Source organism: Oncorhynchus mykiss, chromosome 2, assembly GCF_057628025.1.
Source record: "Oncorhynchus mykiss isolate SJ-2025 chromosome 2, ASM5762802v1, whole genome shotgun sequence".
NCBI lineage: Eukaryota > Metazoa > Chordata > Actinopteri > Salmoniformes > Salmonidae > Oncorhynchus > Oncorhynchus mykiss.
In genome coordinates this window covers 25,997,228-26,020,032 of record NC_143023.1, presented here as the reverse complement: position 1 = coordinate 26,020,032, position 22,805 = coordinate 25,997,228, and the positions used below count along the sequence as shown (strand labels likewise).

Genomic DNA, 22,805 nt, shown 5'->3' with positions numbered 1-22,805 from the left:
ATATGTTTCCTTAATCTTTTTCATCTGGGATTCTTTAGAAATAACATTTTCAAGTGTTAACCAATATATAAAAACTGTTTCACAATACCACCACACCACCAAGGCATAAAAGTAGCCACAAAAACCGAGAGCAGCAAAATTGCAGTTCTCTCTTTATGTCTGGCACATGGACACTCTTTTCGTCGGCATTATGGTGAGTCTTTACTATTTTAGCAAAACATGTATACATTTTTCCTTAATTAAGTGCACTACAAAGACTTTGTCGTGGAAAAACAGAAGTGGCTGCATGTTCATAGATGGTATGAGGAGGAAGAAGGGTGAAATTACTTAACAGAAAAATTTGTCTGATATTGAACATCAATATGATTGTATGATGATCTGAGTGGAGTGTGTATGCATGCATAACAGGCTTTGCATGAGCAGCTAACCTTGCTGGTGTAGTGTACTGTAGCCTAGACATTGTTAAAACAGTATTATGGCATCACCAACTGTACCAACTTCTGGGATCATCCTTCCCGGTCTCTGTATTAGTTATGTTAGAAAGTTAAACAGTAATCCCAGTTGAGACAGTGCTAAGTCGCGTGTTGTGTCATACTGCACCCTGATCTTTGATCCTCGAGTCCAATCAAGTCAATCAGATACCAGAGACTACCTACAACCATAGAAATTGAATTACTAGAACAGACAATTCCATTCAAGTCACTGCTGTGTGTTGTTTTGGAATTCTATTTCTATGCCCCTACACTCTCTGGAGGAACATGGAAATCTAAACTCCCCAAACCACCCAGACCTGTACAAGTAGAAGCCAGTAGAAAGGGATTGTGGCAAATATTGCTACATTATGGAGTAAGTTATTACTTGGTTATTTTCATCACTGGCTTCCTGTGGCATCTTACTCTCCCTCACAGACAAAGTTCATTGTTGTTGCGTTCTTGTTACTCCACACATCGGCTTCCTCTTCGTCCTCCTCTTCCTCTTCTCCTGGAGCAGCAGGCATGTTGAAACAACTGTTTCAATACATAGATGACCACCAAAATCAGTTTGTTCAGGTGAGGAACGAGCACTATTATGACATTCTACTTGGAGTTGGGACTCATACCTACTCAATTCAATTCAATTCAAGGGCTTTATTGGCATGGGGAACATGTGTTAACATTGCCAAAGCAAGCGAGGTAGATAATATATAAATAAAGTGAATATATAAAGTGAAATAAACAATAAAAATTAACAGTAAACATTACACATACAGAAGTTTCAAAACAATAAAGACATTACAAATGTCATATTATATATATACAGTGTTTTAACAATGTACAAATGGTTAAAGGACACAAGATAAAATAAATGAGCATAAATATGGGTTGTATTTACAATGGTATTTGTCCTTCACTGGTTGCCCTTTTCTCATGGCAACAGGTCACAAATCTTGCTGCTGTGATGGCACACTGTGGAATTTCACCCAGTAGATATGGGAGTTTATCAAAATTGGATTTGTTTTCGAATTCTTTGTGGATCTGTGTAATCTGAGGGAAATATGTCTCTCTAATATGGTCATACATTGGGCAGGAGGTTAGGAAGTGCAGCTCAGTTTCCACCTCATTTTGTGGGCAGTGAGCACATAGCCTGTCTTCTCTTGAGAGCCATGTCTGCCTACGGCGGCCTTTCTCAATAGCAAGTATGCTCACTGAGTCTGTACATAGTCAAAGCTTTCCTTAATTTTGGGTCAGTCACAGTGGTCAGGTATTCTGCCACTGTTTACTCTCTGTGTAGGGCCAAATAGCATTCTAGTTTGCTCTGTTTTTTTGTTAATTCTTTCCAATGTGTCAAGTAATTATCTTTTTGTTTTCTCAGTGATTTGGTTGGGTCTAATTCTGCTGCTGTCCTGGGGCTCTGTAGGGTGTGTTTGTGTTTGTGAACAGAGCCCCAGGACCAGCTTGCTTAGGGGACTCTTCTCCGGGTTCATCTCTCTGTAGGTGATGGCTTTGTTATGGAAGGTTTGGGAATCGCTTCCTTTAGGTGGTTATAGAATTTAACGGCTCTTTTCTGGATTTTGATAATTAGTGGGTATCGGCCTAATTCTGCTCTGCATGCATTATTTGGTGTTCTACGTTGTACACAGAGGATATTTTTGCAGAATTCTGCGTGCAGTCTCAATTTGGTGTTTGTCCCATTTTGTGAAGTCTTGGTTGGTGAGCGGACCCCAGACCTCACAACCATACTCTCTTTTACTGAACTGTAGAATGATACAAATAGAGATGTTTTTGTGCTGTAGCGAGGTGAATAGAGAGAAACCAATACAAAATAATGAGAGTGAGTGAGAGAAAGAGAGAGAGAGAAAGAGCGAGAGAGAGAAAGAGAGAGATAGAAAGAGAGAGAGAGGGGCCAATAGATAGTGAAAGAGATTGAAGGGAAGTGGTTTAACACTTTCATGATAAATACTGTGATCACTGATTAAACCATCAAAATGATTCTGAATGTGGGTCAGTGGTGCTGTTGCAGTGTTCTCTGCACGTATCCCTGCCCTAGACAGTCTATGGCTGTGTCCAGTTATTATTATACAATCTATGAAATATTCTGACCCTCTCCTGGTTGGTGCCTGACTCAGAGGCTGAGGGAGTGGGTTGCTGTTCAGAGTGACTCAGGAGATCACACAAAATGGGGAGAAGTTGAAAGGATCCTGAACATGACAGCAGTGAGGATCCAAGAGATGGGAGGCACAGTGGACATTGCAGATGTAGGCACTCATCAGGTAGGCTACAATACACACCACCAGTCAAGTGTATTATTCTCCAGATAATGTCACACAATTGGGTGTAATAATTTGTCTTAAAATACCTTTTAAAAAGAATGTACCTTTCCGGTCTATCACATAAGCTGCCCAGTGGGGAGACTGTGCCACTTCCACCGGTGATACTGGCTGAGTTTGAGAGGGACCCAAAGAAAGCTACTCTCTGTATCTACGGCCATGTGGATGTCCAGCCAGCCAAGATGGCGGATGGCTGGACCACTGACCCCTTCAATCTAACAGAAATCAAAGGTATTGCTGCATGTGACATGCCATGAATGGAGGGGTTTGATGTACAGTGCCTTGCGAAAGTATTCGGCCCCCTTGAACTTTGCGACCTTTTGCCACATTTCAGGCTTCAAACATAAAGATATAAAACTGTATTTTTTTGTGAAGAATCAACAACAAGTGGGACACAATCATGAAGTGGAACGACATTTATTGGATATTTCAAACTTTTTTAACAAATCAAAAACTGAAAAATTGGGCGTGCAAAATTATTCAGCCCCTTTACTTTCAGTGCAGCAAACTCTCTCCAGAAGTTCAGTGAGGATCTCTGAATGATCCAATGTTGACCTAAATGACTAATGAAGATAAATACAATCCACCTGTGTGTAATCAAGTCTCCGTATAAATGCACCTGCACTGTGATAGTCTCAGAGGTCTGTTAAAAGCGCAGAGAGCATCATGAAGAACAAGGAACACACCAGGCAGGTCCGAGATACTGTTGTGAAGAAGTTTAAAGCCGGATTTGGATACAAAAAGATTTCCCAAGCTTTAAACATCCCAAGGAGCACTGTGCAAGCGATAATATTCAAATGGAAGGAGTATCAGACCACTGCAAATCTACCAAGACCTGGCCGTCCCTCTAAACTTTCAGCTCATACAAGGAGAAGACTGATCAGAGATGCAGCCAAGAGGCCCATGATCACTCTGGATGAACTGCAGAGATCTACAGCTGAGGTGGGAGACTCTGTCCATAGGACAACAATCAGTCGTATATTGCACAAATCTGGCCTTTATGGAAGAGTGGCAAGAAGAAAGCCATTTCTTAAAGATATCCATAAAAAGTGTCGTTTAAAGTTTGCCACAAGACACCTGGGAGACACACCAAACATGTGGAAGAAGGTGCTCTGGTCAGATGAAACCAAAATGGAACTTTTTGGCAACAATGCAAGACGTTATGTTTGGCGTAAAAGCAACACAGCTGAACACACCATCCCCACTGTCAAACATGGTGGTGGCAGCATCATGGTTTGGGCCTGCTTTTCTTCAGCAGGGACAGGGAAGATGGTTAAAATTGATGGGAAGATGGATGGAGCCAAATACAGGACCATTCTGGAAGAAAACCTGATGGAGTCTGCAAAAGACCTGAGACTGGGACGGAGATTTGTCTTCCAACAAGACAATGATCCAAAACATAAAGCAAAATCTACAATGGAATGGTTCAAAAATAAACATTTCCAGGTGTTAGAATGGCCAAGTCAAAGTCCAGACCTGAATCCAATCGAGAATCTGTGGAAAGAACTGAAAACTGCTGTTCACAAATGCTCTCCATCCAACCTCACTGAGCTCGAGCTGTTTTGCAAGGAGGAATGGGAAAAAATGTCAGTCTCTCGATGTGCAAAACTGATAGAGACATACCCCAAGCGACTTACAGCTGTAATCGCAGCAAAAGGTGGCGCTACAAAGTATTAACTTAAGGGGGCTGAATAATTTGCACGCCCAATTTTTCAGTTTTTGATTTGTTAAAAAAGTTTGAAATATCCAATAAATGTCGTTCCACTTCATGATTGTGTCCCACTTGTTGTTGATTCTTCACAAAAAAATACAGTTATATATCTTTATGTTTGAAGCCTGAAATGTGGCAAAAGGTCGCAAAGTTCAAGGGGGCCGAATACTTTCGCAAGGCACTGTACATCCAAAATAATAACATGAGCTGGACAAAAAGTCCATTTTGAGGGAACGTAATGTCCACTCACTGTTTTACTGGGCCAAAATGGGATATTTTAAACAAATCAGTTTGATTACTTAGAGAAAAGAGGAATGTCAACTCACTGTTTTGCTGCTTCCGTACGGGATCTTTTAATAAACCTTAGATGGTATAATCACAACCAGGTTGCCTGCCTGTTATTCATAGGCCAGCTTGAGCTAGCTAATGTACCCTGGTATTACAAATGTGACAATATGAGAATGATGGTGGCTCAAGATTTTGGTTCCCTAGGTAACCTGTATGGGCGAGGGGCCACGGACAACAAAGGGCCGGTCCTGGCCTGGCTTCATGCTGTTGAGTCCTACCAGGCCACAGAGAAGGTTAGGATTTGCCCTGAAACAGCACAGCTGAAATCTGAATCTTAATGTTCTGCTTGTAGTCTCTAGTTAGTTTTCAGACATTAATAACCATTGCTGTGTATTGCTTTACATAGCAATGGTTATTAAAGGTATTCTGTAATGCATGTATCATAACCTCAATGTTTGGGAAAATCTGTGAGTCTGTGGGATTGTAGTGGAGTCAAACAGTATGTGAATAAGAGATGGGTCACTGACTGGTAGGATTGCCTGGATTTATTGATTTCAGGAGATACCAGTGAATATCAAACTCATCATTGAGGGTCTGGAGGAGGTGGGCTCATACGGTCTGTTGGAGTTGACCAGGAAGAGAAACGACAGCTTCTTTGCAGATGTGGACTTCATAGTGATCTCTGACAACGTGTGGGCGACCAGAAACCCAGCCCTGACCTATGGAACCAGAGGGAGCAGCTATTTCTTTGTGGAGGTGCTGATATAGCTTATTTGATTGGTCAAATAAAAATATGACCCACTCTACCAGGGCACCATTTGTTCAGTATCTTCCTCTGTTATGTGTTTCAGGTTGATGGCCCTAAACTGGACTTCCATTCTGGAGTGTATGGGGGTTCTATCCAGGAGCCCATGTCAGATCTGATAGCCTTACTGGGTGAGTGTTACAGGAATTAAATTCCTCTATGTTTTAATACCCAATTAAAATTAAACACTCTGTCAATTCATAAGAATTTGTAAGACTCTTATTTGTATAAAATGGACAGAGACCAGTCTTTAAAATCAACCAGCTACGTTTATTCTCGAGAGTACTGCCCATGATACATTTTACCACAGGTTATAAACTGAAAATGACGTCGCGTTTTCTAACTGTTCTCTTCTTCTTCTTGACACTGGTACAAAGGCTGTATAGTTCTCAAGCCTTCCCACATCGTCTATCCTTACTAAGATCATTTACGATCAGAGCCAAGGTCTGCCTGTGTAGATAAGCCTTCTAGCCAGTCTGGCTATAAGTTCATTCATTTCTACCAAGGAACAGACAGTCATTGTTCTAATTCTTGATTATATTTACACACATTATATTCAGTACTAGGATTATAAAGACAATTCATACATATACAGTGATATAATAGTATTCTGATTAGTCAGTCCTGATGGAAATGTATACATAATTAGTCTTTATTGATAAAAATTCCCTTAACAGTGAGATACAGAGGCGTTTGACTGACAGCTCTATCCAATCATCAAGAAAAGAGAGGCGCAACTCTCTTGTCTGATAGTAAAAAATGATCATTTCATTCCGTTATAGTTAAGGCCAGAAGTCCCTGCACCAAGCAAAAAAATAAGATAAAGGTGTATGTGAGCTAAGGTGCTTACCCAAACTTGGTTCTAGTTAAAACATGTTTCATCCCAAAATGTCTTCATTATTTCTTATTCCTCCCAAACAGGAAGTCTGTTGGACCACACAGGTAAGATCCTGGTTCCTGGGGTCACTGATGATGTCGCGCCCCTCACTGAGGATGAGAGGAAGCTCTATGACAACATCAGCTTTGACCTGGAGGAGATGAAGAGTGTGGCTGGGGTCAAACACTTCCTACAGGACACTAAGGTACTTGTCTTACCAATTATGGTCATTGTCATGCCAAACATTGATAATGGCATAACAACCATTGGAGTTGGCTATACTATTTTTTAAATTGTACCTTTATTTAACTAGGCAAGTCAGTTAAAAACTAATTCTTATTTTCAATGATGGCCTAGGAACAGTGGGTTAACTGCCTTGTTCTGGGGCAGAACAACAGATTTTTACCTTGTCAGCTCGGGGATTCAATCTTGCAACCTTCTGGTTACTAGTCCAACACGCTAACCACTAGGCTACCTGCCGCCCCATACTAAACTAATCTGGGCGTGAGGAGGAAGACATGTTTTGTCAGTGGGTTGTGTAGAAGTCGATGTTTGACAGAGGGTGATTACTTTTTTGGGGACTATACACTATCTGAGCTGTATAACATGATACAAACAAAGTGAGTTAATATATATACAGGAGGAAGTCCTCATGGCTCGATGGCGTAACCCATCCTTGTCCATCCACGGGATCCAGGGGGCCTTCTCCGAACCAGGCACCAAAACTGTCATCCCCAAACAGGTCACAGGGAAGTTCTCCATCCGACAGGTCCCCAACATGGACCCTCCAGATGTGGAGAGGAAGGTAAGAGTATCTACCTGTCATGGTTTGAATGACAGGGGTAGCACGCTTGGGACAGGAGAACACCCATAACAAACCCTTTAAGGATCAAAATACATGCACGCAACCCCCATAACCCCCACAACCCCTGCAACCCCCGTAAACCCTGCAACCCCCATAACCTCTGTAACCAGTGAGTGAGTAGTAAGTGATTATAAGTTGCTCTGGATAAGAGCGTCTGCTAAATTACCAAAATGTAAATGTATTGGTCTCTGAGTAAGTGTACAGTATAGAAATGTTGGCCCGCTCTATCTTGGGCACTCCAAGAGTCAATGTGTATATTTAAAACCCAGAGACCAATGTTAACATAACCACCCTCTTTAAGCCTCCATGTCAAACTCTCCCCTGTCACAATGCCATGTTTCACAGGTGAAGGAGCACCTTCAGCAGGTCTTCTCCACTCTAAAAAGCCCTAACAGGCTGAGGGTGACCGCAACTGTTGGGGCTAAACCATGGGTGGCTAACCTGAAGAACCCACAGTACGTTGCCGGACAAAGGGCAGTCAGAGAGGGTCAGTTGTAGAGGCCATTTACATAACCTCTCTCATTGAAACCATGTCTAACTTCATTGTTTAAGTTAAGATGCGGTTTACCCTTGTGTTAGTGTTTGGAGTGGAACCGGAACTGATCCGTGAGGGCTCCACCATCCCTATCGCTCAGAACTTCCAAGAGGAGACAGGCAAGAGTGTGATGATGCTGCCTATAGGAGGCCATGATGATGGAGAGCACTCTCAGAACGAGAAGATCAGCAGGTAAGAGGAGATAGGATTCCATACGTTTCTCCCCTAAATTAGTTTTACATTTTTTACATAGCAGATGAATCATGGCAAACATCATCTTCAGTAAAATACTGAATATTGTTTTTCTCTCTCAGGTACAACTACATTGAGGGGACGAAGCTGTTTGCTGCTTATTTTTATGAGCTTTCACTAGTAAAGTAGGTGCAGGATATATTTCTATCCAAGCTGTGACCATGATAAATATGCTGTAGGGGACAGCATTGTGCTACTTGAGTGCCCGGGTTTCCGTCAATAATGTCTGATTCCATGCTGTGACTCCACTCTCCCAGGGTGTCTCAGGGGGAGTGGGATATGCAACCAACACATGTCCATTTCACTACACAATGGATAGGTTACACACTTGTACATGTGTGTAACAGGAAAAATATAACCACCCCTATTCGACCTTTGAACAGGTATTATTACATAGCCTGAATGAGGGTTATTGCATAAGTACAACATTTTAGCCCCCTCTAGAATAACTATTTCTACTATTTGTATTTGTTGCATGTATTCTACTGTGGATTAACTAATAAAGGGGGCAAAGACAAATGGTGACATGTCTTGTGAAATCTTTGTATTTGTCAGAAGGTGGGTGTAGCTGGTGCATGAAGTCAGGCGCAGGAGAGCAGAATGAGTGAGCAACATACTTTACTCAAAATAAAGGCACAAGGTAACAATACACTTGACCAACAATAAACGGTAATCAAATACGCACGGGTGAAAACACCACCCGTCGAAATCCAGCCGTAACGTACCGAAAGAACATAGAAACAATCATGCACAAAAACATGGGGGAAACAGGGTTAAATACACTAAAAGGTAATTGGGGAATGAAACAAAGTGGACAAAATAAATGGAAAATGAAAAGTGGATCAGCGATGGCTAGAAGACTGGTGACATCGACCGCCGAATGCCGCCTGAACAAGGAGAGGGACTGACTTCGGCGGTGACAGTAACCCCCCCCCCCCCTTGAAGAATAGCTCCAGCAGCGTGCCGACACCGACCTCGGGGACAACCTGGGGGATGACCTGGAGGGCGAGGCGCAGGGCGATCCGGATGGAGATGGTGGAACTCTCGTAGCATCAATGGGTCTAACACGTCCTCCACCGGCACCCAGCATCTCTCCTCTGGACTGTACCCCTCCCACTCCACGAGGTACTGAAGACCCCTCGCCCGACGCCTCGAATCCAGTATGGATCGAACTGCATACGCCGGGGCCCCCTCGATGTCCAAAGGGGGCGGAGGAACCTCCTGCACCTCAGACTCCTGGAGTGGACCAGCCACCACCGGCCTGAGGGGAGACACATGGAACGAGGGGTTAATACGGTAATCGGGGGGAAGCTGTAACCTGTAACAAACCTCGTTCAGTCTCCTCAGGACTTTGAATGGCCCCACAAACCGGGGGCCCAGCTTCCGGCAGGGCAGGCGGAGGGGCAGGTTTCAGGTCAAGATCCAGACCCGGTACCCCGGTGCCGGGACCTCACTGCGGTGGCGATCTGCACTGGTTTATAGCGCGCCTAAACCGGGTCGTCCACCGCAGGAGCCTCAATCTGGCTCTGATGCCAAGGCGACAGAACCAGCTGGTACCCCAGTACGCACTGGAAGGGGGAGAGGTTAGTGGAGGAGTGGCAGAGCAAGTTCTGGGCAATCTCTGCCCAGGGCATGAATGCCGCCCACTTCCCCGGCCGGTCCTGGCAATTAGACCACAGAAACCTACTCACATCCTGGTTCACTCTCTCCACCTGCCCGTTACTCTCGGGGTGAAATCCCAAGGTAAGGCTTACCGAGACCCCCAGAAGTTCCATGAACGCCCTCCAGACCCCTGGCGTGAACTGGGGACCTCGATCAGATACTATGTCCTCAGGCACCCCGTAGTGCCGGAACACTTGTGTAAACAGGGCCTCCGCAGTCTGTAGGTCCGTAGGGAGACCGGGCAAAGGGAGGAGATGGCAGGACTTAGAAAACTGATCCACAACGACCAGGACCGTGGTGTTACCCTGTGAGGGAGGAAGATCCGTTAGGTAATTACGAAATCCACCGACAGGTGCGACCATGGCCGTTGTGGAACGGGTAAGGGTTGTAACTTCCCTCTGGGCAAGTGCCTAGGGGCCTTACACAGGGCGCACACCGAGCAGGAGGAAACATAAACCCTCACGTCCTTAGCCAAAGTGGACCACCAGCACTTCCTACTAAGACAGCGCACTGTCCGACCAATGCCCGGATGACCAGAGGAGGGTGACATGTGGGCACAATAGATCAAACGGTCACGGACAGCAGATGGACATTGGAGGGGAGTGGGATCTGTATGTAACGCCTGCTCGATGTCCGCGTCCAGTTCCCACACTACCGGTGCCACCAGGCAAGAGGCCGGGAGTATGTGGGTGTGATCCATGGGCCGCTCCGCTGTGTCATACATCCGGGACAGTGCGTTTGCCTTCGCGTTCTGGGAACCTGGTCTGTAGTATAGGGTGAAAACAAAACGGGTAAAAAACATGGCCCACCTTGCCTGGCGAGGGTTCAGTAGCCTCGCTGTCCGGATGTACTCCAGATTGTGGTGGTCAGTCCAGATGAGAAAAGGGTGTTTAGGGTGTTTAGCCCCCTCAAGCCAATGTCTCCATGCCTTCAAGGCCTTGACGACAGCCAACAGCTCCCGGTCCCCCACATCATAGTTTCGCTCCGCTGGGCTGAGCTTCTTCGAGAAGAAGCTCAGCCCTATCCCAGCCTCGGACATGTCCACCTCCACTATGAACGCCAAAGAGGGATCCGGAAGAGCCAGCACGGGAGCCGAGGTAAACAGATCCCTCAGTTGACTAAAAACCCTGTCCGCCTCAGCTGGCCGCTGCAAACGTACCGGTCCCCCCTTCAGCAGTGAGGTAATGGGAGCCGCTACCTGACCAAAACCCTGGATAATCCTCCTGTAGTAGTTGGCAAACCCTAAGAACCGCTGCACCTCCTTTACCGTGGTGGGAGTTGGCCAATTACGCACGCCTGAAATGTGGTCACTCTCCATCTCCACCCCTGAGGTGGAAATGCGATACCCTAGGAAGGAGACGGACTCCTGGAAGAACAGGCATTTCTCAGCCTTGACATACCGGTCATGCTCCAACAGGCGACCAAGCACCCTGCGCACCAGGGACATATGCTCGGCGCGTGTAGAGGAGTATATAAGGATGTCATCAATATACACCACTACACCCTGCCCATGCAGGTCCCTGAAAATTTTGTCTACAAAGGCTTGGAAGACTGATGGCGCATTCATCAATCCGTACAGCATGACGAGGTACTCATAGTGCCCTGAGGTGGTACTGAAAGCCGTCTTCCACTCGTCTCCCTCCCGGATACGCACCAGGTTGTAAGCGCTCCTGAGATCTAGTTTGGTGAAGAAGCGCGCCCCGTGCATTAAATCAATCACTGTGGCTATGAGCAGTAGCGGGTAACTATACCTCACCGTGATCTGGTTCAGACCCCGATAGTCAATACACGGGCGCAGACCTCCCTCCTTCTTCTTCACGTTAAAGAAACTCGAGGAGGCGGGTGAAGTGGAGGACCGAATGTACCCCTGATGCAGGGATTCGGAGACATATGTTTCCATAGCCTCCGTCTCCGCCTGAGAGAGAGGATACACGTGACTCTTGGGAAGTGCAGCGTCTACCAGGAGATTTATCACACAATCGCCCCCGTCAATGGGGTGGTAATTGAGTCACCTTCCTTTTGGAGAAGGCGAGAGCCAAATCAGCATATTCAGGGAGAATGCGCATGGTGGAGACCTGGTCTGGACTTTCCACCGTAGTAGTACCAATGGAAACCCCTAAACACCTCTCCGAGCACTCTTGCGACCACCCCGTGAGAGCCCTCTGTGGACAAGAATCAGTGGGGTCATGACACACTAACCAGATAGGCCCAGCACCACAGGAAACGCATGAGAGTCAATAAGGAAGAGACTAATTCTGTCCGGTGACCTCCCTAATCAACCCTGACCCTAATGGTCGACTATCTAAGGCGTGAACGGGGAAGGGAACAGCCAATGCGATCCCTAAACGATACCCAGATGAACCAACCCGGCACCGACCGGCAGTGTGACTTCTACGGCCACAGATGGTGCACGAGCTGGAACCCCCTTTGGTCTCCCTGCGCGCCGCGCCTCCCAGCTCCATGGGTATCAGAGAGGGGGTGCGGGGGGATGGAACCAAAAGACTCCGATCTGAACGTCTGCGAGTAGCCAGCAGGTTATCCAGCTGGATGGACAGGTCCTCCAGGTCCACTGGTCGAACGTGAGGGTGGTGTCTCTGCAGGCCAACTCCCGACTGCAGCGCAGACTGCAACAATAATGCTCGATCAGAGCCCTGTCGTTCCATCCCGCGCCGGCAGCCAGGGTCTGAAACACCAGGGAGAACTCCTGGGCACTCCTCGTCCCCTGCCTCAGATGCAAGAGGCGTTCACCTGCCGCTTCTGGGCAGTCTTCGACCACTCACCCGAGGGTAGAGCGGCGGGTGAACGCCTCTTCCATCTGAGATGAACTCCTCAAACTGGTCCAACGCCGCATCTCCCTCTCTCCACAAGGCGTTGGCCCACTCCGGGGCTTTCCCGGTGAGGCACGAGACGAGAGCGGACACCCTCTTACGGCCCAAAGGAGCAGGGTGGACGGTTGCCAGGTATAAGTCCAGCTCCAGGGGGTGTGAATTGGCGGCAGAGAAGTCAGGCACAGGAGAGCAAAAACTGATTTTCAACAGCGCACTTTAATAAACAAAACCAGCGTGAACAGAACAATAAATAAATGGGTAAACAAAACCCGTTACCCACCAGCATGATCGTGCACAAGCACTACAATAAACAATTCCGGACAAGGACATGGGGGAAACAGAGGGGTAAATACACAACATGTAATGATGGAATTGAAACCAGGTGTGTAGGAAGACAAGACTAAACAAATGGAAAATGAAAGGTAGATCGGCAATGGCTAGAAGACCGGTGACGTAGACCGCAGAAAGCCGCCCGAACAAGGAGAGGGACTGACTTCGGCGGAAGTCGTGACACTGGGGCTCTGTTCACAAACAAACAGACCCGACAGAGCCAGGTCAGCAACACAATTAGACCCAACCAAATCATGAGAAAACAAAAAGATAATTACTTGACACATTGGAAGAATTAACAAAAAAACTGAGAAAACTAGAACGTTATTTGGCCCTAAACAGAGAGTACACTGGCATAATACCTGACCACTGTGACTGACCCAAATTTAAGGAAACCTTTGACTATGTACAGACTCAGTGAGAATAGCCTTGCTATTGAAAATGGCCGCCGTAGACAGACCTGGCTCTCAAGAGAAGACAGGCTATGTGCACACTGCCCACACAATGAGGTAGAAACGGAGCTGCTCTTCCTAACCTCCAGCCAAATGTATGACCATATTAGGGACACAATATTTCCCTCAGATTACACAGACCCACAAAGAATTTGAAAACAAACCCAATTTCAATAAACTCTCACATGTACTGGGTGAAATACCATAGTGTGTCATCACAGCAGAAAGATTTGTGACCTGTTGCCACAAGAAGAAGGCAACCAGTGAAGAGGACTGCCTTAACTAACATCCACATCTTTGTCGCCCAGGGAACAGTGGGTTAACTGCCTTGCTCAGGGGTTGAAAAACAGTTTTTTACCTTGTCAGCTAGGGATTCGATCTAGAAACCTTTCAGTTACTGGCCCAGCACTCTAACCACTAGGCTATCTGCCACCACATCATTGTAATTACAACCCATGTTTATGTTTATTTAGTTTCCCTTTTGTACTTTAACTATTTGCACATAATATGACATTTGAAATGTCTTTATTCCTTTGGAACATTTGGAAGTGTAATGTTTACTGTTTAATTTATATTGTTTATTTCACTTTTGTTTATTATCCACAACACAATTAACACTCAAAGAAATACAAATGTGGTTAAACATCTATTAAAAACACAACACCAAATCTTCCTCCTGTAACGGCTTCAGTCCAACAAACAGGACGAAACTGTTCGGAAAAATGGAATCCACAAAATATTCACACACCATAAACAGAAAAACATAGATAAACTAACATAGACAACCCACCCACCCACGCCTTGACCATACTAAAACAAAAGACAAAACAAAGGAACTAAGGTCAGAACGTGACACCTCCGCAGTAACTAAACACAACAACCTCTGAATAACCCATATGCTCATAAACAGCCCAATGTTATTAACCAGTTTGTAATAGGCAAACTCAACCCTCAGTCTCGCTGCCAGCATGCCCACCACGTCCACAGACCCCTGTCCCCGAATACTGCCTTTTTGTGTCTTCCAAATTGCTAATTTAACTTACTAGTTAAGTAAGAGAACTACACCCCTTCAACTAAACCTGCGCATTGGCCCAAATATAAACATTTGGGAAGAGAAAATCTTTCCCAGAGCTGAGAACCAGCTAGTGATCAGGTCAATCATCCTGACCAACCTGGAACACTGTGAAAACAGATGTGCCAGAGTTTCAGAACAAGCCCCCCTGGTAACCGTGGAGCGGACCCTATCTGAAGCCCCCCTGGTAACCGTGGAGCGGACCCTATCTGAAGCCCCCCTGGTAACCGTGGAGCGGACCCTATCTGAAGCCCCCCTGGTAACCGTGGAGCGGACCCTATCTGAAGCCCCCCTGGTAACCGTGGAGCAGACCCTATCTGAAGCTGACCTGCCCACAGCGAGTCACTCTTTTCCCAATTAACTCTAGCTGAGGAGGCTCCCTCATACTCCTTCATAGCGTTTGAGAGAACCTCAACATCCTCACCCCCTGTAATAAGAATGATCACGTCATCAGCATAAGCAAACAGTATTATCGTAGGACCCTTCATAACCCCTGGCACAGAGAAACCAGTAAGCCTCGCACTTAAAAAACAAAGCATTGGTTCAATTGCCGGACAATATAACTGTCCTGAAATTGGGCAGCCCTACCTAATACCCATATGGACAGGGATGGGACAGCTCAAACCACCCCCCCACCTTCACCATACATGAGGCCCCAGTGTAGAGTAAACTCATTCAAGACAAAAAAAAACATCCACAAACCCAAAGGCTTTCATTGTTTTGAACAAGTACTGGTGGTCCACACGGTCAAAATCCATCTCCTGATCCAAAGAAAGCAAACCCACATTCACATCAGACAGTTTACAAATGTCTAAAACATCTCTTATTAGAAACAAGTCATCAACAATAGAGCATTCAGGTACACTGTAAGACTGGTCCTTGTGGACCAACAGCCCTAGTTATTCTTTCAACCTGTTTGAGAGACACTTAGATATAATTTTATATTCTGCACACAGCAATGCAATAGGTCGTCAGTTTTTTTAAAAGAGCCAAATCCAAAAAATAAAAATGTAGCAAAGTTTTGTTTGATAAAATACATTTTGATATTCAACTGTAGGAACTGGGTTCTACAGTTTGAACCCCTGCTGTGTCTGGCTCCACACCCATCCCACCCGGCCATCTAGATGTGTGAAAGTTAGAGTATAAGCTAATAATCCATCATGACATTCCTGGGAGTGTGTTAACTTACATTTTATATTACCATATCATTTTTGTATGTTCTCTATAGTTATGTACTTCAAAATGTATCAATTGACCATTTTGGCACATTTGGGCAGACTTGATACAAAATATTATCCAGTATTGAAATGCTTCACTGGATCAATCTGAAACATTGCACATACATTGCTGCCATCTAGTGGCCAAAATCTAAATTGCGCCTACACTGCAATAATACATTCAGGCCTTTCTCTTGCGTTTCAAAGATGATGGAACAAAAGAAAACAAAGCAACACATGTTTTTTTGTTTGTATTAACTTTTACCATATCTAATGTGTTATAGTTTCCTACATTCATTTCACATTTCCACAAACTTCAAAGTGTTTGCTTTCAAATGGTATCAAGAATATACATATCATTGCTTCAGGTCCTGAGCTACAGGCAGTTAGATTTGGTTATGTCATTTTAGACGAAAAATGCAAAAAAAAGGGTCTGATCTTTAAGAGGTTTTAATTAAAGGGTCAGGATACTAATGTAAATGTGATATTTCAGTTTATTTTTAATACATTTTCAAAAATGTATAAAAACATGTATTCGCTTTGTCATTATGGGGTATTGTGTGTAGATTGATGATGGATTTAAAAAAAAATATTATTAATTTTAGAATAAGGCTGTAACGTAACAAAATGTGGAAAAAGTCAAGGGGTTCTGCATACTTTCTGAATGCACTGTAAGTGTTATCCAAGTGTTAAAAGATCCAAGTGTTAAAAAAACACTTGGTTATTGTGAGAACATTTCCGTGAAAAGAGGTGAGTCAACAAGGTCTTTCACCTTCAACAAGAAATGTTTATATTGTACTTTAGATAGAGATCAGCTGTGACTTACATTTGTGTGACTTGTCTGTCTGTCATCTTTAGCTGAAAGAAGGTGAGTCAGTCAGTGTGGATGTCTGTCAGAGATATTGGCCTGGGCTGGGAGGGGGCAGGGTTATGCAGACATTAGATGAGATTAGGAGGAAGCAACAGGTGTGTTTTTACTGGAGATACTGACAGGTCTCTGTGTCAGTCTGCTAGAGGAGCTTACAGAGTGAGAGACAAAGAGAGAAAGAGAGACAGGGAGAAAGTGAGCGGAAGGGAGAGCGAGAGAGACAGAGAGAGGAAGAGAGAGAGAGAGAGAGAGAGAGAGAGAGAGAGAGAGAGAGAGAGAGAGAGAGAGAGAGAGAGAGAGAGAGAGAGAGAGAGGGAGAGGGAGAGAGAGAGACGTACAGACACAGTCGGGGAGAGACCGGGAGTGTGTGAGAGAAACTGCAAAGGAGTGACACCGAAATTGAGAATTGGACAGTACCACCAGAGAGACGTGATGGAACCCATTGGTGATGTTCTCCACCTGTTAGTCATCCTGTCCTTGTTGGAGACAGGCAATGCCAAAGTGGGAGACTTCAAAGCAGCAGGAGCTACAGCACCAGGAGATATCATCATTGGAGGGCTGTTTGCCATCCATGAGGGAGTAGAGGAATCCGCCAACCTCTCAGCACCTCATGCATCACAGTGTGCCAGGTGAGTGCCAAGATAAGATTTGGTGTTGTAAAGAGAATCCCGAAGATTCTCTCTCTCTCTCTCTCTGTGGGGTGTGTGTGATTCTGTCCGCATGTATGATTAAGTGTTCATGAGAGAGAGTTGATTTACTCTGACAAGTTGACCACAGACAGTGTGATGATCCAACTACGCCTTATGTACCCTTCACAAACACACACACACACACACACACACACACACACACACACACACACACACACACACACACACACACACACACACACACACACACACACACACACACACACACACAGGTTCAACATGGACGGGTTCACCCAGGCATTGGCTATGATCCACGCTGTAGAGTCGGCCAACAGATCCCCTGTCCTGACTACACTAGGGATCTCTCTGGGGTACCGTATCCACGACTCCTGCTCTGATGTCACCACCGCTCTGAGGGCCTCAGCTGACTTCACACAGGTAAAAGCTCTTTAGCCGAAACGTTTGTCAAATCAATCCACAGCAAGTATAGATGAGTGTGTGGCCTGTTTTCATTTGTATAGTTTATCTTCCATTAGCCAGCATCTCATTTAAATGGTGTACATTTTTTACTTCACAGGAGCCCACCACGGACTGTGGGGGAGGGGCCAACACCTCTAACTCTTCCCCACCGATCATGGCTGTCATTGGGGCCTCTTCCTCTGAGATTTCCATCTCCGTTGCCCGGCAACTCAATCTAGAGCTCATCCCTCAAGTAAGCAGCGATAAAGAACTGAGTTGTGTTGAATAAATGAAATAGACAGCAATGATGATACAGATGAATGGCCAAATCAATCCAACAGAATGTAGACAGAAATTAATTCTCTCTTCAAATCATCACAGATCAGTTACGCCTCCACCGCCATCATCCTGAGTGACAAGAAACGTTTCCCTACTTTCCTGAGGACCGTACCTAGTGACCTGTACCAGACACGGGCCATGGTCCAGTTGCTTAGCGACAGCAAATGGACCTGGGTGGGCGTGGTCACAACAGATGGAGACTACGGCCGTTCTGCCCTGGACAGCTTCTTCTCCCAGGCAACCGCCTCAGGCATCTGTGTGGCCTTCAAGGAGATCCTCCCTAATTCGCTAACCAGGCCTGACGGTGAATCAGCAGTCAGACAAGTCGCCGCCACCCTCCGCCGGAACCCCAATGTCAAGGTGGTGGTGTCATTCGCCAAGCCTACTCAGATGATGTACCTATACCAGGAGCTGAGGGGTCTGGGGTTGGGGCTGGGAGAGAGGGTATGGGTGGCCAGTGACAGCTGGTCCTCGTCCAAGGAGGTCCTGGGAAAGATGGACCTCCCAGATATTGGTCATGTGGTGGGCTTCACCTTCAAAACAGGGAACCTGGCTCATTTCCATCATTACCTGATGAATCTGAGTGACAGCAATGATGTCATAGGAAACAACTCCTTCCTAAAGGAGTTCTACTCCCTGCCAAACGGGTCGGGAGACCCCAAGGTTGTGTCCTCCTCCACAGCCGCAGCAGAGATCCTGTTAAACAACAGCTATGCGAACGTAGTCTTCAATGTGGAGATGGCTGTCAGTGCCATCGCCCGTGCAGTGGCTGATATCTGCAGCAGAAAGGACTGCAAGACACCTGGCAATGTCCAACCCTGGCAGGTAGCTACTGCACAATTCCTCAGGTCTACAACACATCAAACTTTACTTATATACTGTATCTCGTCTAATATACACTGAATATACCAAACATGAGGAACACCTTCCTAAATTTGAGCCGCACCCCCACTTTTGCTCTCAGAAAAGCCTCAATTTCTCAGGGCATGGACTCTACAAGGTGTCGAAAGTGGTCTACTGTGATACTGGCCCATGTTGACTCCAATGCTTCCCACAGTTGTGTCAGGTTGGTTGGATGTCCATTGGGTGGTGGACCACTGTTGATACACAAAGGAAACTGTTGAGCGTGAAATACCCAGAAATGTTGCAGTTCTTGACACCTGGCACATACTACCATATCCCATTCAAAGGCACTTAATAGCACATATACACAATCCATGTCTCAATTGTCTCAAGTCTTAAAAATCCTTCTTTAACCTGTCTACTCCCCTTCATCTACACTGATTGAAGTGGATTTAACAAGTGACATGAATAAGCGATCACAGCTTTAATAGGGATTCCATCTGGTCAATCGATGTCATGAAAAGAGCAGGTGTTCTCAATGTTTTGTATACTCAGTGTATTTTGGAAATGGCTTGGGTCTATGGCATGATAACTTGTATTTCAGGTGCTTGAAGCCCTGAGAGGCAGTCGGTTTGAGCTGGAGGGGAAAAGCTACACGTTTGACCAGAAAGGAGACATCAACATGGGCTATGATGTAACCGTGTGGAGGTCTGTGAGAGGGGTCATCAACATCCATGACGTTGTAGCTGAGTACCATCCAATCAACAACAGCTTCATCTACACCAGCGGAAACACCAAAAATATCACTAACCTGATGGTAAGGGTTAGGTTGAGGGTTAGGGATAGGGTCAAGGTTAGGGTTAGGGATAAGGTTAGGTCTCACTCTCTTTTAGTCTGTTTTCTAGGCTGCCACACAAAGGTTCAAGTACACATCCATATTAACCTATCCCACTTGACATAGAGACGTAAACACAAACAATCTACTTTTTCTTCCTCAAAGTGACTAAAGAAAACTAAACATACCTGTTTGAGAGACTTCTCAGCCAAACTGTACAACAAGTAAAGATGGAAATGAAATAACTCCAACTCAATGAAACAATGGGGATATGAAAACCACATACCTTCCACACACTGGGAGCACCTGTCTGTTATCACACATTTTTGTTGGATCTCAGTGATGATCTAAAAACAAAACAAAAACACAAAACTCATAATTACCAGAGCATATTGGTTGAATACTTTGAATACACCTGGTCTATTGAACATGGTTTTAAATCGAGAGCTAGGTTAAACTGTGTCCAGGAAACTGGCCGTACACGTAAAGCCTTGTTAAAATGCTACTATTAATAGATTTCAGTCACAGTTTTCTTGGGTCAGCCATTTAAATTAGTGCATCGTATCCCAATGCAGGATGTGGTGTCTGTGTGCTCAGCTAGCTGTGAACCTGGGAAGTTCAAGAAGACTGCGGAGGGTCGGCACACCTGCTGCTATGAATGCATCAACTGCACTGAGAACCACTACTCCAACAACACTGGTTAGTTCTCTTGTACTGTCTGTCTATACACACCAGTGTACTCTATCTCTCCTCAGTAAACTAGAGTTGCCCTGTTGTTCACACAATCTTCCTCCATTTCTTCAATATGTTTCCTAAGATTTCCCAACACTGTCCTTATCCAAAACAGTTATTACTAGGCAACAACAGACATATTTCTAAATGCTAAACAGGTGTTCAAGCACTATCCTCCTTTCCTCTCCAGACATGGACCAGTGTCTCTCTTGTGATACAAAGAGAGAGTGGTCCCTGGAAGGGAGCTCTGGGTGCACCCATAAGACCCTGGAGTTCTTCTCCTGGCAGGATGGTTTCGCGGTGGTGCTGCTGGCGCTGTCGGCCCTGGGCATCGTCCTGGTTCTCCTGGTGGGGGCGCTCTTCCTACACCACCACCAGACCCCCGTTGTGAAGGCTGCCGGGGGTCCTCTCTCCCAGATCATCCTGCTCTCCCTAGTGGGAAGTTTTGTTAGTGCTGTGTTCTTTGTAGGACATCCCAGCAGCCTACAGTGTAAGGTATGTACGGTACACACACTTTGGGAAACACTGATGTAATGCAGTGTTCTGTGACGTTGTCTGAATGTACCAGTGTTATTTTGTAAATTCAGGGTTTATTGTGTGTGTATTGTTCTGAACCTTTTGTACCTTTGTGGTAAATAATTTAGTTTGTAAACGGAAAGCAAATTTAAATACAAAAGAGAGAATGCGGCTGTCTCATTGTCTCATCTCTTCTCATCTCATCTCATTGTCAAGGTGCGTCAGGTGCTGTTTGGACTCAGCTTCACCCTGTGTGTTTCCTGCATCCTGGTCAAGTCCCTGAAGATCCTGCTGGCCTTCCAGCTCAACCCTGACGTGAAGGACGTTCTCCGCCGCCTCTACCAACCCTATGCCATCATCTGTCTCTGCGTGGCCCTACAGGTCCTCACCTGCACCCTGTGGCTGGTCCTGCAGAGCCCCCGGGAGAAGGCCACCGTCTTTGCCACCACTGTGCTGGCCGAGTGTGACGAGGGCTCCCACGTGGCGTTTGGCGTGATGCTGGGCTACATCGCTGTCCTGGCGCTTGTCTGTTTCGCCTGTGCGTTTAAAGGCCGCAAGCTGCCACAGAAGTACAATGAGGCCAGGTTCATCACTTTCAGCATGCTCCTCTACCTCATGTCCTGGGTAATGTTCGTGCCCGTCTATGTGACCACCTCGGGGAAGTACCTGCCAGCAGTGGAGATGGTGGTCATCCTCATCTCCAACTATGGCGTCCTCAGCTGTCATTTCTTCCCCAAGTGCTACGTCATCCTCTTCAAGAAAGAGCACAACACCAAGAGTGCCTTCATGAAGAACGTGTTTGAGTATTCCAGAAAGGGCATTACTGACTCTAGCTCTGTCTCTGAGACGTCAGTCTCTCAGACAGAAGGGAAGTGCATCAGTAACTCTTATTCCATCAGTTCACCTTCCTTCTTCATGTCTACTACACCAATAGAACCCACAGCACCTCAGAACTGTTGGTCCATTGGCCAGGACATTCAGAGCATTGACCCTGCAACCCATTGCACCGTAGTAGACCATGGAGTGTTTGTCACAGGTCAGCTGACTCGACCACACCATCTGAGGAGAAGCATGAGCCTATGAGTGGAGTGGACCACTGTCTGGAATTTTTACGTCTTACGGTACATCACACAGTGTGTCTCTGTGATCCTCTCTTTGGTTTGACTGTTCCCATTTTGCTTAGTCTACTGGCATGTGTTTTGCCCAGTGGGTTGTGGATTTTACATTCAAGGCAATTAGGTAACACTTTATTTGACACTGATATGGATATGATAAACAGGCATAAATCCAGGGGCGCAACTTGGTTTTATAAATGGGGGGGACATAATATACAGTGCCTTGCGAAAGTATTCGGCCCCCTTGAACTTTGCGACCTTTTGCCACATTTCAGGCTTCAAACATAAAGATATAAAACTGTATTTTTTTGTGAAGAATCAACAACAAGTGGGACACAATCATGAAGTGGAACGACATTTATTGGATATTTCAAACTTTTTTAACAAATCAAAAACTGAAAAATTGGGCGTGCAAAATGATTCAGCCCCTTTACTTTCAGTGCAGCAAACTCTCTCCAGAAGTTCAGTGAGGATCTCTGAATGATCCAATGTTGACCTAAATGACTAATGACGATAAATACAAACCACCTGTGTGTAATCAAGTCTCCGTATAAATGCACCTGCACTGTGATAGTCTCAGAGTTCCGTTAAAAGCGCAGAGAGCATCATGAAGAACAAGGAACACACCAGGCAGGTCCGAGATACTGTTGTGAAGAAGTTTAAAGCCGTATTTGGATGCAAAAAGATTTCCAAAGCTTTAAACATCCCAAGGAGCACTGTGCAAGCGATAATATTGAAATGGAAGGAG

General features: G+C 45.6%; 2 protein-coding genes across 2 annotated transcripts; both read left to right on the top strand.

Moving 5' to 3' along the window:
• The first annotated feature begins 2 nt into the window (after window positions 1–2).
• On the top strand, window positions 3–8,658 carry LOC110485118 (beta-Ala-His dipeptidase). Its single transcript, XM_021556194.3, has 12 exons — window positions 3–193; window positions 909–1,049; window positions 2,606–2,749; window positions 2,875–3,037; window positions 5,010–5,098; window positions 5,364–5,561; window positions 5,657–5,741; window positions 6,532–6,692; window positions 7,128–7,292; window positions 7,698–7,839; window positions 7,932–8,079; window positions 8,202–8,658. The coding sequence occupies exons 1-12, from the start codon at window positions 167–169 to the stop codon at window positions 8,266–8,268; spliced, it is 1,530 nt and encodes a 509-aa protein (XP_021411869.3). The 5' UTR covers window positions 3–166; the 3' UTR covers window positions 8,269–8,658.
• Window positions 8,659–16,579: 7,921 nt separating this feature from the next.
• Window positions 16,580–22,122, top strand: LOC110485107 (G protein-coupled receptor family C group 6 member A-like). The gene is made up of 8 exons (XM_090216671.1): window positions 16,580–17,197; window positions 17,491–17,656; window positions 17,796–17,930; window positions 18,059–18,841; window positions 19,464–19,676; window positions 20,270–20,393; window positions 20,617–20,921; window positions 21,159–22,122. The coding sequence occupies exons 1-8, from the start codon at window positions 16,644–16,646 to the stop codon at window positions 22,023–22,025; spliced, it is 3,147 nt and encodes a 1,048-aa protein (XP_090072797.1). The 5' UTR covers window positions 16,580–16,643; the 3' UTR covers window positions 22,026–22,122.
• Window positions 22,123–22,805: the final 683 nt, after the last annotated feature.

Coding starts and splice junctions, on each gene's coding strand:
- LOC110485118 (XM_021556194.3), top strand. CDS start 167: ATGGACACTCTTTTCGTCGGCATTATG. Junction 5,099..5,363: donor CCTACCAGGCCACAGAGAAG/GTTAGGATTTGC, acceptor TATTGATTTCAG/GAGATACCAGTGAATATCAA. Junction 8,080..8,201: donor CAGAACGAGAAGATCAGCAG/GTAAGAGGAGAT, acceptor TTTCTCTCTCAG/GTACAACTACATTGAGGGGA.
- LOC110485107 (XM_090216671.1), top strand. CDS start 16,644: ATGAGATTAGGAGGAAGCAACAGGTGTGTTTTTACTGGAGATACTGAC. Junction 17,198..17,490: donor CATGCATCACAGTGTGCCAG/GTGAGTGCCAAG, acceptor ACACACACACAG/GTTCAACATGGACGGGTTCA. Junction 18,842..19,463: donor GCAATGTCCAACCCTGGCAG/GTAGCTACTGCA, acceptor CTTGTATTTCAG/GTGCTTGAAGCCCTGAGAGG.